The sequence below is a fragment of the Anopheles aquasalis genome, chromosome 3 (assembly GCF_943734665.1).
Source record: "Anopheles aquasalis chromosome 3, idAnoAquaMG_Q_19, whole genome shotgun sequence".
Classification (NCBI taxonomy): domain Eukaryota; kingdom Metazoa; phylum Arthropoda; class Insecta; order Diptera; family Culicidae; genus Anopheles; species Anopheles aquasalis.
In genome coordinates, this window is record NC_064878.1 from 58,796,049 (window position 1) to 58,809,927 (window position 13,879).

General features: G+C 50.0%; 1 protein-coding gene across 2 annotated transcripts in view; it reads right to left on the reverse strand.

The window, feature by feature from the left end:
* Positions 1-13,879, reverse strand: part of LOC126574746 (serine/threonine-protein kinase NLK) — a 62,769-nt gene that overhangs the window by 11,317 nt on the left and 37,573 nt on the right. For both annotated transcript variants that reach the window (XR_007608232.1, XM_050235093.1), the window contains exons 2-3: positions 6,565-6,694; positions 214-269 (exon numbers count right to left, since the gene is read on the reverse strand). Coding sequence is in view for 1 of the 2 variants with exons in the window: in XM_050235093.1 (XP_050091050.1) it covers positions 214-269; positions 6,565-6,694 (186 nt within the window). In the remaining variant the exon portion in view is untranslated. The remainder of the gene's footprint in view (positions 1-213; positions 270-6,564; positions 6,695-13,879) is intronic.

Below are 13,879 nucleotides of genomic sequence, written 5' to 3' on the forward strand. Positions count from 1 at the left end.
CATGAAGCACATGAAAACCCCGTAAGCCATTATCACTGGAACACGTGCTGCCCCCTCCCCTTTTCCTCCTTCAGACACCGAGAGATTAAACAATCTGAGCCGCTGCACCACTCGTGCTCTGTGCAGTTTGCGGAATAATAATAGGATAAACGAGTGGAGTGAAGCTGAAGCCGAGCTTTCGCCGGGCAGTTTTCTTTGTTTGAAAAAGGATACATTTCCTGGAAGAAATCCAAGTGTGGCGGCTGTAGTATGTCCAGTGCGGAGAGTACCTAGTGAGAAAAAAGAGAGACAAAAAGACAGAAAACGGATCGTTAGTATAGCATGACGACATTGTGAAGCACAGAAATTAGGATAAGCAATTGATGGCTTTGCGCTTGCGTTTGGTTGCAGCGTTGTGTGCATTCGCTCCAATCCCTTGTTGATCCCACTGCGGTCAAGCATCAGGACGATACCATCGTCACAGAGAGCAGCGTGCCAATGTTCCGCATTTGCCCCGAAGTCATTCCCGTTGAGCTTATCGATACCACGGATTCGATTCCGTGTCCCGCAGTCCACTGCCAAACACGACGCCCCCCAATCCCCTTAGTTGTCAACATAATAATACGGAATGGTTTCATTCTGTCGCCACTCTCTAGAGCATTTCTTTCGATTGGCCAACCTCTACTCCGCCCGTCCGCCCGTCCGCCCGTCCGCTGTGCGTGTTGACTCAGCAAACTCATCGAACCGAAAGGCGTGTGTCAGGGTTCGAAAGAGTGCAAGCAGCTGTGCTGCTGATGCTCACGATGATGGCGATGATGATGATGATGATGATGCACCGCCAACGGAATGCGACAACATGGCAGAAAACGGAGGAAGCCTTTGAGGTGTCGACACTCGGGGGCCACCGTGCGAAGCGTGGTCAAAGTGAGTCAAATGTGCGAAGGCGCCCACCGAAGTGGCGTGGGAACTTTGACATTAACTACCACCAGGCACCAGCGGAATGATGGCGCGAGTAACGCGAGATTGCCATGATATGATTGCTGTGAGCATGACTGACGGCGGCCTCGTACTGAATCGGCCTCGGTCGTCGTCCCTGTCGTCGCCGTTGTACACCATCATCATGTCGATGCCGATGAAAAGGGCGTTATGTTGCATTGATGCCACTCTTATGTTGGCGTTTTTAACAACACCTTATTGGAATGCCAGAACCCCCGGGGGTAGGGGTTCCGTTTCGGGAGGCGAAGCTGTTAGGCTGCGGTAGGAAGTGCAAGAGCCATACTTTCCCATCGGATGTGTAAATAGGAAGAGTTAATCGGTTGGATAACGATTATCCTTCTGTTGGAGGATTGAAAGCAAATTGTGCATCGTTTCCGCCATGTCACGCGAGAGTTGGAAAGAATGCTTTGTAATAAAGAGAACAAAGATATGAATTTGAACAAAACTGGAACCATGATTAACTTGATGTTGTGAACTGTTTCTACAATTTATTTTCTGTTTATCACATTTCTTTACCTTTCTTTTCAAATACTAAACGAATATAATGCTATTCTTCAGCATTGATCCCGATTAAGATGATTCAACTTGCGTGTTCAGTTTCAATAGATAACAGGAGACAAAAGAATTGTGTTTATATTCTTCGATTTCAGCTATGAAAACATTTCTTTGTAATGCTCAATCCATTAAAAATAAAATAGGATTGTCTGCGATAGAAATTTGCAAAAAAAACCTCGATGCTGCTCCGAGGTGGAACTGCACTAGAATAAGCCTTACAGCTCCTGCAGAACAATAACAAAAATATTTATTACTTTTTTATTGCTTAGCTCATAAAAAACGGTAACAGAACTCCATTTGGTCGCTAAAATCCCTCTCATCCTAAAACAGAGCAATGCAACATTAGCTTAGTGGATTTAGTTATCTTTTCATTTCGCAGCCGCTTCAGTGGGAACACCCTCCGCAAAAAGGGAATGCCAGCACCGAAAACCAGCTCCGTTCACCGATGCACACACGGGGTGATTGATTGTTTGTGTGAATCGGATGCCTCGGGATCGATCACCTCCTGCTCCATTCTCACCACCAATCCTTTTGCGGTCAACACCCTCCAGGACGCTAATCACATCCCTCGAAACGTAACGACATTAGGCAAACGCGCGTTTGATAAACGATACAACATACAAGATCCCGTAGATCCAACGCGGTGCCCCGGGTTGGCCTCGGTGTGCACTGTGGAGGTCCGGTTTCAGTGTGCACACGTGTGCAGCAGGAGCAGCAGCATTCGCAGCATAATATGTTGACACAGCGGACATACCGACGCAGCCGGCGACCACCACAAACGGAGCAAATTAATGGCCAGCGCGCACCAGGCCTGCGACCAATCCTTGGCGGAGGCGGCGGCAATAATATCGTGATTTATCAAAAAAGAATGCATAAAAGGCAACTCCACCAAACCATTCCGCCAACGCCCACATAGTAAAATGCAAAAAGATATGCCATCGACCACGGGACCGCAAAAAGTCCATTCTTTGGAGCGCAGAATTTTGGGCATGCATTCGCTCGCACGCTAATTGTCGTTGCTGGACGATCGCGTGGCATGCGAGTCCCCGGCCGGTTGGGGGAAGTTGGTTTTCCATTTGGTTGATCTAAAGGTTTAGTTAACATATTCTGACCGCCAGCACAAGCGCACGTTTAGCACAATGTCCTATTTCCATATTTTTCACAACCGTTAGCGCCACCTCCCCTCGCTGGTGTACGCGATGGGGGAACCGAAGGGATTTCGAAACGAATTGGGAACTGACGCGCACATACACGCGATGTGTACATGTGAAGAAGGGCCCTAAGGGGATTGTTGTTGTTGTTGCTGCTGCTGTGGTCCACAATCGTGCGACAAACAATGAATGGAGCAATGAATGGCTGCACACCTCCGTGCCTCCCTCCCGCCGGTGTGTTTCGCATGCTCCAGGCTATTCATTTATGCTGTTGTTGCACCGCTGTTGCACCGCATAGATCCCCAGCGATGCAACGGAAAAAAACGGTGAAAATCCGTTTTCGTGTGCTGCACTCGACAGCTGGGTACAGGGATCCGAAAACCGAGTCGCGAAGGCAACAAAGAAGATAATCAAAATGGCAACACACGCACACACAGAGACAGCCACCGAGCACAAATGCACAACATTGCACACTAGGCTTCCGGTAGCCACTGTTGGGTGGGTTTGAGGTGGTGCAGCAACCCACCACCCGTCCTCCTGCTGTGGCGTTTATGATTTATGTATCGTTGGCGGCTTGGTGGAGAGTTTATTAGGCAAGCACGAATCCACAGCATCCACCAGTGGCGTTTCGTTTTTTTTCGTTTTTCGAAATTCGGTTCTCGTTTCATTTCATCGCGTGCCTGGGTTGTTTGCTTTGTTGTGTTGTTTGGTGGGTGACCACGGGGCCACGGAGCGCCACCAGAGATGCACGATAAGGCAGGTTCGCCCCGTGGATCCAGGTAAGATTACTAAACACATTACGCAGAACAACACGGGCAGCAGAGCTTCAGAGCGGTGCCGTTCTATGTGCTGTTACCTTCGGCAACACAAAAACCCCCCCATTCTCCATCTAGCCGGCTCGAGAGAGCGACCAACCATTTGTCTTGTTCTCGTCTCGTCTAGTTTGAGATGCAAATTCAACGAAACCAGGCGCGACCGTACGCACGCTACGCCAAGTAGGTGGTTTTGCAATTGCAATGTGTGTTCTCGCGGCCTGCGCGCGAACTCTGTTGCGATCTCGCGTCTCGTGCGTCTACACGGCCTCTATTTCGAAGCCGGAAGAATATGATTAACACAATAACTGGAAATGGTGTTACTCTGTCAGGAAATACAAATATTACAATTTAGCATTCTCTCTTAGCGGAGGATTCCTCGCGTTGCACACACAGATGAGGCCACTTAACGCACACAAAATCTCTTCCATTAATCATCTCTCTCTCTCTCTCGTTCTTCTCCGTGCCTACCGTAGACGATCCTTCATTGATATTCTCAGATTCATGCAATAGTCGTAGCTAATGTGGTCGGTACACAAAACCTGCAACTCACATGACCGCCAGGGAGCACATTCGGTCATTCCCAGCAGTAGCATAGGGGTTATCCACTCCATAACCAACCGCGACGACTCAAACGGCATTCGATGGCCATACCAGGGAGCATTTATGCTCTCTCGGGGTGGGTAACTGGTGCGACTTGATGGCGGTGGGTTACTAAGCAGAAGGGCTGCGCTGTCTGTCTGTTCACGCTCTCTCATCAACTCTTTTAATATGCTGACATATTTCACTTCACAATCTGGATATCCAGTGGCGCTGCTGCTGCTGCTGCTGCTGCTGCTGCTCTGGCGATTAATGTGACATCGGAAGAGCTTCTTAAATGTAAAGTCACGCTACGCGCAGCAGAGTGATGTTCTCTTTTTGGGGGGTGGGGGGGGGGGGGACGATTCGTCGGCCGTTCGGCCTCTCCCTCCCTTTTGTCGGCCCATCTCGGATGACATTAAGTCTCGAGAGCTCAAGCTTCTGCCCATTAACTGGCAATTAAATGGCTGGCCCCAAACGGCCCGAAATGGGAACGCGCTACCGAAAGCAACCAGCAGCAGCAGCAGCAGCAGCAGCATCGGCAGAAGGCATATCGCTGACATGCACACGCTGCTGGCTGCTGATGACTCGCGGACGAGACGGCGGCCATGGTCACCGCCATCGGCCGCTCATCGTCATCGTGGTGAAGCTCACTTCTCCCCGTCCCTCGTCGGAAAACGGCGCGTTTGATATTATTTTTAGAGAGAAAACGCTCACAAAGAACTTTGACGTCCGGCCGGGGGCTGGGTCGTTCCATGGGAACGCCGCCGTACAATTGGCCTTGACAAGGGCATAAAGTTGTGTACCGCGCTTCCTGATTTCATCGCAGTCTCGTGGTGGTGCGCGTTTCGGGAAATTGTCGCGTGAAAAGAACCGGTGACACCAACGGGTGGTCTATTGAAAACGGGGAGCTGAACCGATCGATGATGGTAGTCGCTGTCACATCAATCGATATTTGATAGCTTAACGATGTGTGACAACTCGTGTGAAATGAGAATGCGGCCACCATTCTCTCTCCCTTCCCTTTTCTCACACCATGCTTTTCTTCTTCTCAGCGATGCTAATGATGGTTCTTAATGACTGCGATCATTAGTAAGTGACAGTGGCGCATAAGTCACGTGGTTGACGATTCAATTTAAAGCGCTCGCCATCACAAAGGACTGGTGACTCTGAACAGATTGCATTATTCTATTGGCATTGGATTCCTTTCTTCTTTCTTTGCTTCGACAAAATGACATTCTCGTCGTTTGATAATCGTCCAACATCCCCGAAGAATGCTCGCTCCGTCTATTTATCAATTCACACACAAAAGTGGCTTTTGCAACAGACACCCATCGAGATCACACCTTGCGCAACACTCAGCGCGGACTTAACGAAAGTGGTGTAGCGAGGCAGAAGCAGCATGTGAACGTCTGAGAGAAGCGTGTGCTCTCCCTGTGATGCCTCTTGATGCATGCACCACAGACAGACAAAACGCTAATCGATTGGCAGACTATTTTAAGACGGCTGCGACGCCGAGCCATTCCAGCCAGCCATCCGTCGAGAGGAGTTCAAACTCTTTCTCGGCCCTTCCCGGCTTCTTCCATTAACCTAGTTCGTGATTTGGATTTGATTTGTACTGGCTCCGACCGGCCCAGTAGCGAGCACGACGGTCGAGAGGACGGTACGGGCCGTGACCAAGGAATCGTCGTCGTAACAGAATGCTGTATCCGTCGCCGCCAGTGGCCAGAAGCCAGGAAGCCAACCAGCAAGGGCACTTTACTCTCCCCATTACACAGGGGGGGGGGGGCACCGGATTGATAGCTCTGCAGCTGATGCTGCACGCTCCTTTTCTTCGAAGTTCATCAATCAATCGATGGCTTTGGCGATGCACCGAATCGAATGCATCTTCCAGTCGCTATCAACGACCGTTCCATCGAAGGAGGGGGATGTAAAACAGTCGTGAAAATGCCGGGCCAATATCTTCAGGAAACACTCGGTTGGTGCGGATTCGTAAAACTTCTTCTGTGGCTTTAATGCTAAGCTCCTGAAGTTTGAAGATAAGTTTCCGCTGCGCTGCACTGCACTGCGCTGGTCTCCCATATTTTGTAACAAAAGTTTAATGCCCTTGTTTCGAGAAACACTAATCTTGCTCGCTCGTCTTCTGACAGTAGAACAGCTACCACAGCCACCTCTCTTCCTGCTTGCCCTGCCCTGTGGCCGTTGTTTACGGATTATAATCTCCACACAAACGCATCACTTCCCCGAGACGAAGCGGCTAAAGAAAAAGAAGCGATACGCAGGATGATGAAAAAAAAAAGGATCACGAAAACCATTAATTCACACAACATTCGTTACGCAACGGTTAAGGGGAGCGAGCGAGCGAGCGACCACGGGAGCGTGTACGGTGGGCAAAAACATCGGGCGACACGGCGGCACTTTCTAATTAAAAACTTCTTCCACTTCGGTGGACAATTCCAGGAGCGCTGGCTGAGCGCGCCAGTGCTACTTACGTTCTCGTGCTTGAAGAAACAGAGCATCTTGAGCTCGCGAAAGACGCGCTTCGAGGACACGAGCGACTGGAAAACGTTGGGCAGTTTCTTCAGTGCGACACGGCGCCCATCACGCGGATCGGTGACAGCCCTGTGGAGTGAGAGAAGAAGAAGAGAACGGGTAAGAAATGTTTTGCTCGAGAAATTAGTTTAACAGACGAGGAAATGGAGGTGCTGGAGGAAAGAAGTGGCGAGTTTTAGCCTTTTTTTTTTTTGGGGGGGGGGGGGGGGTTATTTCTTTCCACACCACGTCCACCATGGAGAAGTTTTATGTGGATCGTTTGTAACATAAGACGATGCCGCGCCAACAACAAGGTCTTGCTGTGTGGTCGCGAGGCTTCTTACACCTTGCAACCGGCGAGGAAGTACATAAACATACAAATTGAAATGAAAGATAATCCAAGGAATTGGAATGGAAAGATAAAAAGGAATGTTAAATGATGCAATTGCAGCTCGAATCCGTCCGTCGCACCTGAGGCCTTATACAGGTGACCGTCCTCACGATGGAATAGAGTATATTCAACATTCCTGAGGTGCCTGAATCCCCCTCCCATTCTGTCACACGAAACAGAGTCGAGGGCCGAAGCTGGATTGAATCCGGTCAATCAAATGGCCAGCAGCGAAGCGATGAAGGCAACATACCTTCACGACACACTCGATCACGCCACGACCACAAAGTCTATGACAACGACAACGAACGGTGGTCATTGGAAACTGTTGCAAAACTGCACGATCTGTGTGCGGCCAAATCGGAATGTCTCTGGTCTTCCATCGGTAGCTGTGCTGGAGCTTGATTCAAACGTCACTTTCCGCTGTCGGAATGTTTCGAGTTTCGTGAAGAGTTTTGCCATTCTCATTCGTTCCTTCTGCACTCCCTCTGCAGCGAGTGACGATCGAAGCGAACCTTCTCACGCAATGAGAGCTCTACTATCGCGCCTGCCGGTTACGCGAAATCCCCCTTTTTCCAGCTCGGTGGCAAATATGTTCCGTTGTGTGCGCGAGTTTTCCACTTTAATCCAATGTGTTTCTCGCGAGCGAGAATGAAGTTACCATGCGGTGACACACACGTGTGATGGCACGTCGTGGTGCAAGGTGCAAGCGGTCGGTGACAGCGGCTCTAGAAGCACGAAGTTTAATTCGATTCTAAATCTTGATGCACGTCAGTCGTGCCCGTGGCGGACGTGATGGTGATGATGATGACGACAACGACAACAACGACGACGACCTGTAGTGCATGGACGCGGACGTCGCGAAGCGGTTGTTGGACACGCGGCGACGGCTCAAAGTCAGGGAGGAGAAGGAGTAGTACATCCGTTGGCCATCCATCCATCTACTAGCACTCCGAGTTCGCGTTGCGCGCGTGACGAAGCAAATAAGCTGTCCCGGATGATATGGGCAAGGACACGCAAACAGGCTACCTTAGCCTCTCCTTATCCTTTCGTTACTCGTGCCTCGAACCTTTGCATACATGCAGGACCTGTTCCACCATCAGGCCTCGTCCATTAGGAAAGAGATGCTGGAAGGAAACCAACGGCGAAGGCTTCCGAGTGCGTCATGGTGAGCTAATTTCATTTACCACCGCTTCTACCCCAAATTTTACCTCCCTTCCTAGCGAGTATCGAGGGATTTGCGTGCCAATGAGGGGACGAGAGAGATTACCACAAAACAGAAACAAAATAGAGAGTCGTCTCTCTGGAGACGGTTTTTCTTTTTTTTTGGGTGGATTTTTCCAACCATCCATGGAGCTGACGGAAGCCACAAGCGGCATGGCGAAGTGAGTGTGCTTATCGTTAGCAAATTATGTTGCTTCCGACATAATAAAGTCTTCCTGTATTAGCGTGTGTGTACCGTGAAGTGCGTCACAGAGTGGCAGAAATTGAATTGAACACCACATTTGCACATCGCTCACCCGAATAGAGTCACGATGGTTTTGGGGGGAGATTAATGGAATCTAGTCTTTCGATCGCTTTACTACCTCACCTCAAGGCTTTCTCCTCTATCTTTCTGGTCTCTCTCTCTCTCTCTCTCTCTCTCTCTCTCTCTCTGTCTCTGTCTCTCTCTCTCTCTCTCTCTCTCTCTCTCTTCGGTTAATGGGCTACACAGTGACGTTGTATCGATATCTAGCGCAAAAGGTTAGGCTACTTATAGCTAGCCACCGGACAACAGCGTCAGAGACAAACATGCAAATGTCACACCAGGACCTCGACCAATTTTGTTTTTGAACTGCCAGGTGGAGGAGTTGATGGGAGAGTCTATAACACGAATAATTAATTACAAACATCAGAAACGAGGAGACGGGAGCTGTATATCTTGTGGTGTATTTTTACGCAAACGACGCTCGCAATGGCGTGTCGCTCGGAACCATTAGCCCTGTGCGTGGCCTGTGCGTGACGTGGCGTTCAAACAATCGTGCAAAAGGTCCAAGAGATGGGATGGGTGTCGTGAGCATCGATTATTTGCTTATTTGGTCCTGTTTGTTTGTTTCATTGTTATTTCCAGTTGTTCAATTCTAGTGGAATGTTTTGGCGTCCTGTTGTAGCTGGCTTTCCTTAGGATACGTCATAAAAATGGCCTTGAAAAGGAACTGATCGTTGTGCAATAGAATGCAATGCTTCCCGGGGAATTGCATCACCAATTATCACCTTGGTTCCCCGTGACTTGAACACCTGATCTGAGCACGAGCTCCTCCAGGATTCATCTTCCTGCGTTACGCAATGCGCACAGCAGTCGAAGAAGGATGAGATCCCACATAACGTCCCGTTATGCAGCCAATTAGAAACCATTACACGCTAGCAGCTTCCACACATGACGGGGATCCATCCAAAAGGGAGCATTCCCAAGATGCACCTTCTCGGTGGGCGCCATTTTTCCGATCGTTTGTCGTTGGTTCGTAGTTCGTGACCGCAGGAAACGCATCACCGGACGAGGGGGGCACAAAAACATTCCTTGGCGACATTTAACTCTCCGGTGCTCTGTCCGTGCTCGAAGCAAAACGGTGAACAAGGCATCGTTCTCTCTAAACACAAGCGGTGTCGGTGACGTTCACGGCACATTGCGCTTCTTGTGCTCCTAGCGCACAAACTGTGAATGATTCCGAGGCAATGCCGGACACCTTAGCGCGACGGTCATGGAGAGAGAGAGAGAGAGAGAGAGAGAGAGAGAGAGAGAGAGAGAGAGAGAGAGAGAGAGAGAGAGAGAGAGAGCGAGGGAACACCGAGACCGGGCCATGTTTTTGCTGATCCCCACCCAGTGCTACAATCCCTCCCTTTGATGTTTCACCGTTGCTTTGTGCTCCGGGAGTAGCTGAAGCGTTTGCAACCGAACTGAAGAGATACTTCAAAGAAAGCCACAGTGAGCACCGGCTAGTTGAGAAGCGCCAGAATGCGAAGGACCTGCACTTCAGAGGCTGGCAAAGGGGCCACGCGAAGGTAGCGGACGAAGTTCTTAACAGGGAGCTGGCTTTCTGCACTGGAGGAAACTAAACACGAAATGACCAACTTTTGAAAGTTAATCGTGCACCGAGAGCAAAACTCCAGTAGCAGCAGCAGCAGCAGCAGCAGAAGCAGAATGTTGCAAAAGGATGAATGAAAACAATTCGTAAGAGCGAGTGGAAGTGAAAAACACTTTAGCTTCAAGCAAGTGTGCTGCTGGTGCAAGCGAAGCTCTACCCTGAAATGAATAACTCATCAAAACAGTCTCAGTACTTCGAAAGAAAAGATGAAAAAAAAAAACACAACAAATCACAAAAAGGTGGTTATTGCTTTCCTTTGCACTTGTTTTTACTTGCGAGATGTTTTTTCTACTTTCGCATCTGAGGGTTTGAAACAAAAAATACACGCTGCCACGATGCTATCGACGCGTTATCGATCAATGGAAAGTTGGGAGTAAAAAAAAAGATCTTGACCAACGCAGCTTATTTGCGCATTAAGCAGCTGTACTAAAATAAGAACACAAATAGGTGCACTAACATAAAAAAAAAACATTTCATACGAAAAGCCCTCGAATTTGCCAGCAACACTCTTTGTTCGTCGATAACGGTTCGATTTTGCGGTCATAAACCAACTACAACCTACAAACCAAACAGCCTGCCCTGTGAGTGTTCCTGACATCTTCTGGGCACCTAGGAATTGGAAGGCCATACCACCACCAAAAGGGCAATGAGCTCAGCCGTGCCACCGTGCCTAGCACGCAATTATCGGAGGAAACCCACGCCCCACGCAGGCTGGAATGGAAAGAAGTCCTTGACTCACGGCATCGCGGTCGCGGTGTCCTTGAATATGGCGAACCAGTGCTAGTCGACAAACCGAAACACAGGGCAGTACGTCACGCTCGTTCTGAATAGGGGGACTTGAGGGAGAGCCCTTAAGGTCGCCATTCTCCACCGCCAGCCAGCCTCTCCTGGGCCTCCTGGGGCAGCGAGGCATTATAGTTCATGGCCAATAGGCACGCACCGTGCCCGGCAGGTTTGACGTCTCGGCATATCGGTGGATATAGATTGGCGCCGTGACGCCAACTCCAAAATCCAAAGATAGATTCCCGGGCCCGGATAATGCCGCCTCTATTGACGCTGGACTTCCCAGCAGTCTGCCATCCAGTTGGAATGTGCTGCCTTTTCTGTTAACTTGTGTAAAATTCGAGGGGCATTATTCCTGGACAGCTGACTCCCTTAGGCGAGAGAAAAGTGGCATTGTAGGGGCGGATGTAAACTCCATCGTGGCCGGGATGTCTGGCTGTCTAATTAAATTCCCCAACCGGAGCGGGAACAAGCGCGAGCAGGAGAGGAGAATCGCGTTTTGTAATAAATAAACTTTCGACAGTTCATAAATGGCCCCAAGGCAACTCTCGTTGGTTCGTTTGGCTGCCAACATTATGGTGTATCGGGGATGCAAGGCAAAACAAAGCAAACGGCCAACGCAAAATTGATGCCATTTGCTGTTGGGAAGAGGGCAGCGCAGCGCACCCGCTGGACATGGTCTCGCTGAATACCGAATGTTATGTTGCGCTGTCGAGAGCTTTGCAAAAAGGGTTCACTATAATATCATAAATAGCTGAGCAGTTTGGAAAAGGAGAAGAGAACCAGGACCATTTCAAAAGGCGGCATTTCGGTCAAAATTCAAAAATGATTTGCAATGTAATATTATTCTCGTCTAACAGAATGGCTCTAACGTCGATACAGTTGGAAAATGTTAAATTAATTTGCGAATTGAAACATCATCACCGGAGTCAGTGAAGCCACAATCGATTGCGAATGACCCAACGCTATGCTAGCATTAAATATTGATAAGAAACTATCCTCCCATTAGCTGCGTTCATTCAATTCGCACCAACACCACCACCACCATTAGTCAGTGTGGACCACAAGAAGCATCCTTTTCATTCCGGTGTGTCCTTCCTCGCTTGTGAAGGCCTCTCCATAGCGCCGGCTTTGTGGTAACCGCCACCACCACCACCACCACCAACACCGACGACGGTACACTCAGGTTGGTCACGTACACGGTCTGGTCTGCTGGTGATGTGGTGATGCCTGGTGCGAACCAGCAAACGCCACTACGCTCCACGTGCTTAGGAGGTCCTCTCTTCAGGACCTTGAGCTTGAGCAACCGCCACGGAATAGCGCGCGAATCGATTTGCCGGTAAAGCACAGGAAATGGCATTCCGGAGCGGGCGGCAGAGTGACGGTAATTTGGAGCAAAGACGGGACCCTCTCTTCTCGTGACCGACCGACTACCACCGTCCGGAAGGACGGGGGCGCGCGCGCGCCCCACAATATAACAAAGTTGTCTCCGCGGAAAGGAAATTGATTCGCCCTCCAGGATCCATCGGGATCACCATTCCAGCGCCAGCGCCAGCTCGTCGTCCACGTAATGACAGAAGCAGCTATAGAAGCGTGGCGTGTCCTTCGACTGCAATAGACGTCGTCACCGTGCGCCGTGGCAGACAAAGGCGGCCACAAGAAGACCGACACGGCGCGCCCAGAAACTCATTTACCCATTGCTGATCATTGGCGCTTGCCGCGGGCGGGGAGGAAGCACACACTTTATTGCTCCTCGGGCCGGGCTAGGTGGATAAGGCGATGGTGATTTGGGGATGGGCAGACAGTACTTCTTTCCCAGACACACAAACGACACACTGCTGGCCCCCGGCCCGGGGTGATCGTTGGACTTACATTTCAGAATCACGAAACAGTGTTTGATGAGACCGAAGAGCCGAAGGCCGCAGGAATAAAGCTTTGGCTTTGAAATGTTGCACTTGATGATTTCTAATAAATTCCACTAATTCATTTAATATTAATATGCTTCTTTCATGTTTATCTCTAGCACCAGATTCCAACGAATCCATCCTTGACTTACCATCAGCGTTTTCCCGAGGACCTTCAGAAGTACACCGCGTGCGTCAGCACAATACCCAGAATTGCGGTACAACCCCAACACCACCAACAATAAGCACCACTGGGGGGGGGAGGATGGATTTCTGCGAAGCAAGCAAGAGCTCCACAAGGACATCCCCAATAGTCCTCTCTAAATCACACGACAGCACCGCGCGGTGGTTTTCATTGATTTGTTTTGGTGGTTGAAAGACGCCGCCACGTGAATAAGAAAGTAATTTGCTTTCTTCCATCGTCCCTCGAACAAGGCGAGTACGAAACAAGACAAAGAACGGAAAGGACGACATACTGAGGCACCTTGGCGATGCGTATAAGTTGAGTTCAGTTGTTGTTCCGGACTCTGGATGGGCATTATTGTGTTAATTCTATCAGCAGGACGAGCGCCAGAGCCGACGTGATGGGGTGATGGCCAAGGACCAGAAGACTGGCTGTCTCGCAAGCTGCTCCACGCCACGATTCCGGCCAACTGAAGGGGGGGCGATGAAATGAGTTTCTTGTGTCTTTTTTTATATAGAGCTTGGCGGCTCATAAACTAATCTGTGCCATCCATGACCACGTTATGGGCGCTGCGGAGCGAACAGAAAACTATGGCGGACAGGGGGAAGTGTGGCGATAGAATCGAATTAGCCGGACACACCGAAAGGCACCGAAAGGCACCGAAAGGCTGTCTGTGCGTACGCTTCAAGGAAGGATCCCTCCTCCCGTCCGTCCTTCCGTCCGTCCGTCTGTCATCGTTAACTTCCCACGGTGACCGGAAATTGCGAGAATCCAACGCACCACCACAAGAGACAGAGACTCGAGCGGCGGTGGCGCCTCGAAAAGAGAGTCAAACATAAAACACAATCATTTACATTGAGCACGGCGCGGTGCTGGTGCCGTCTAGGGGCCTTG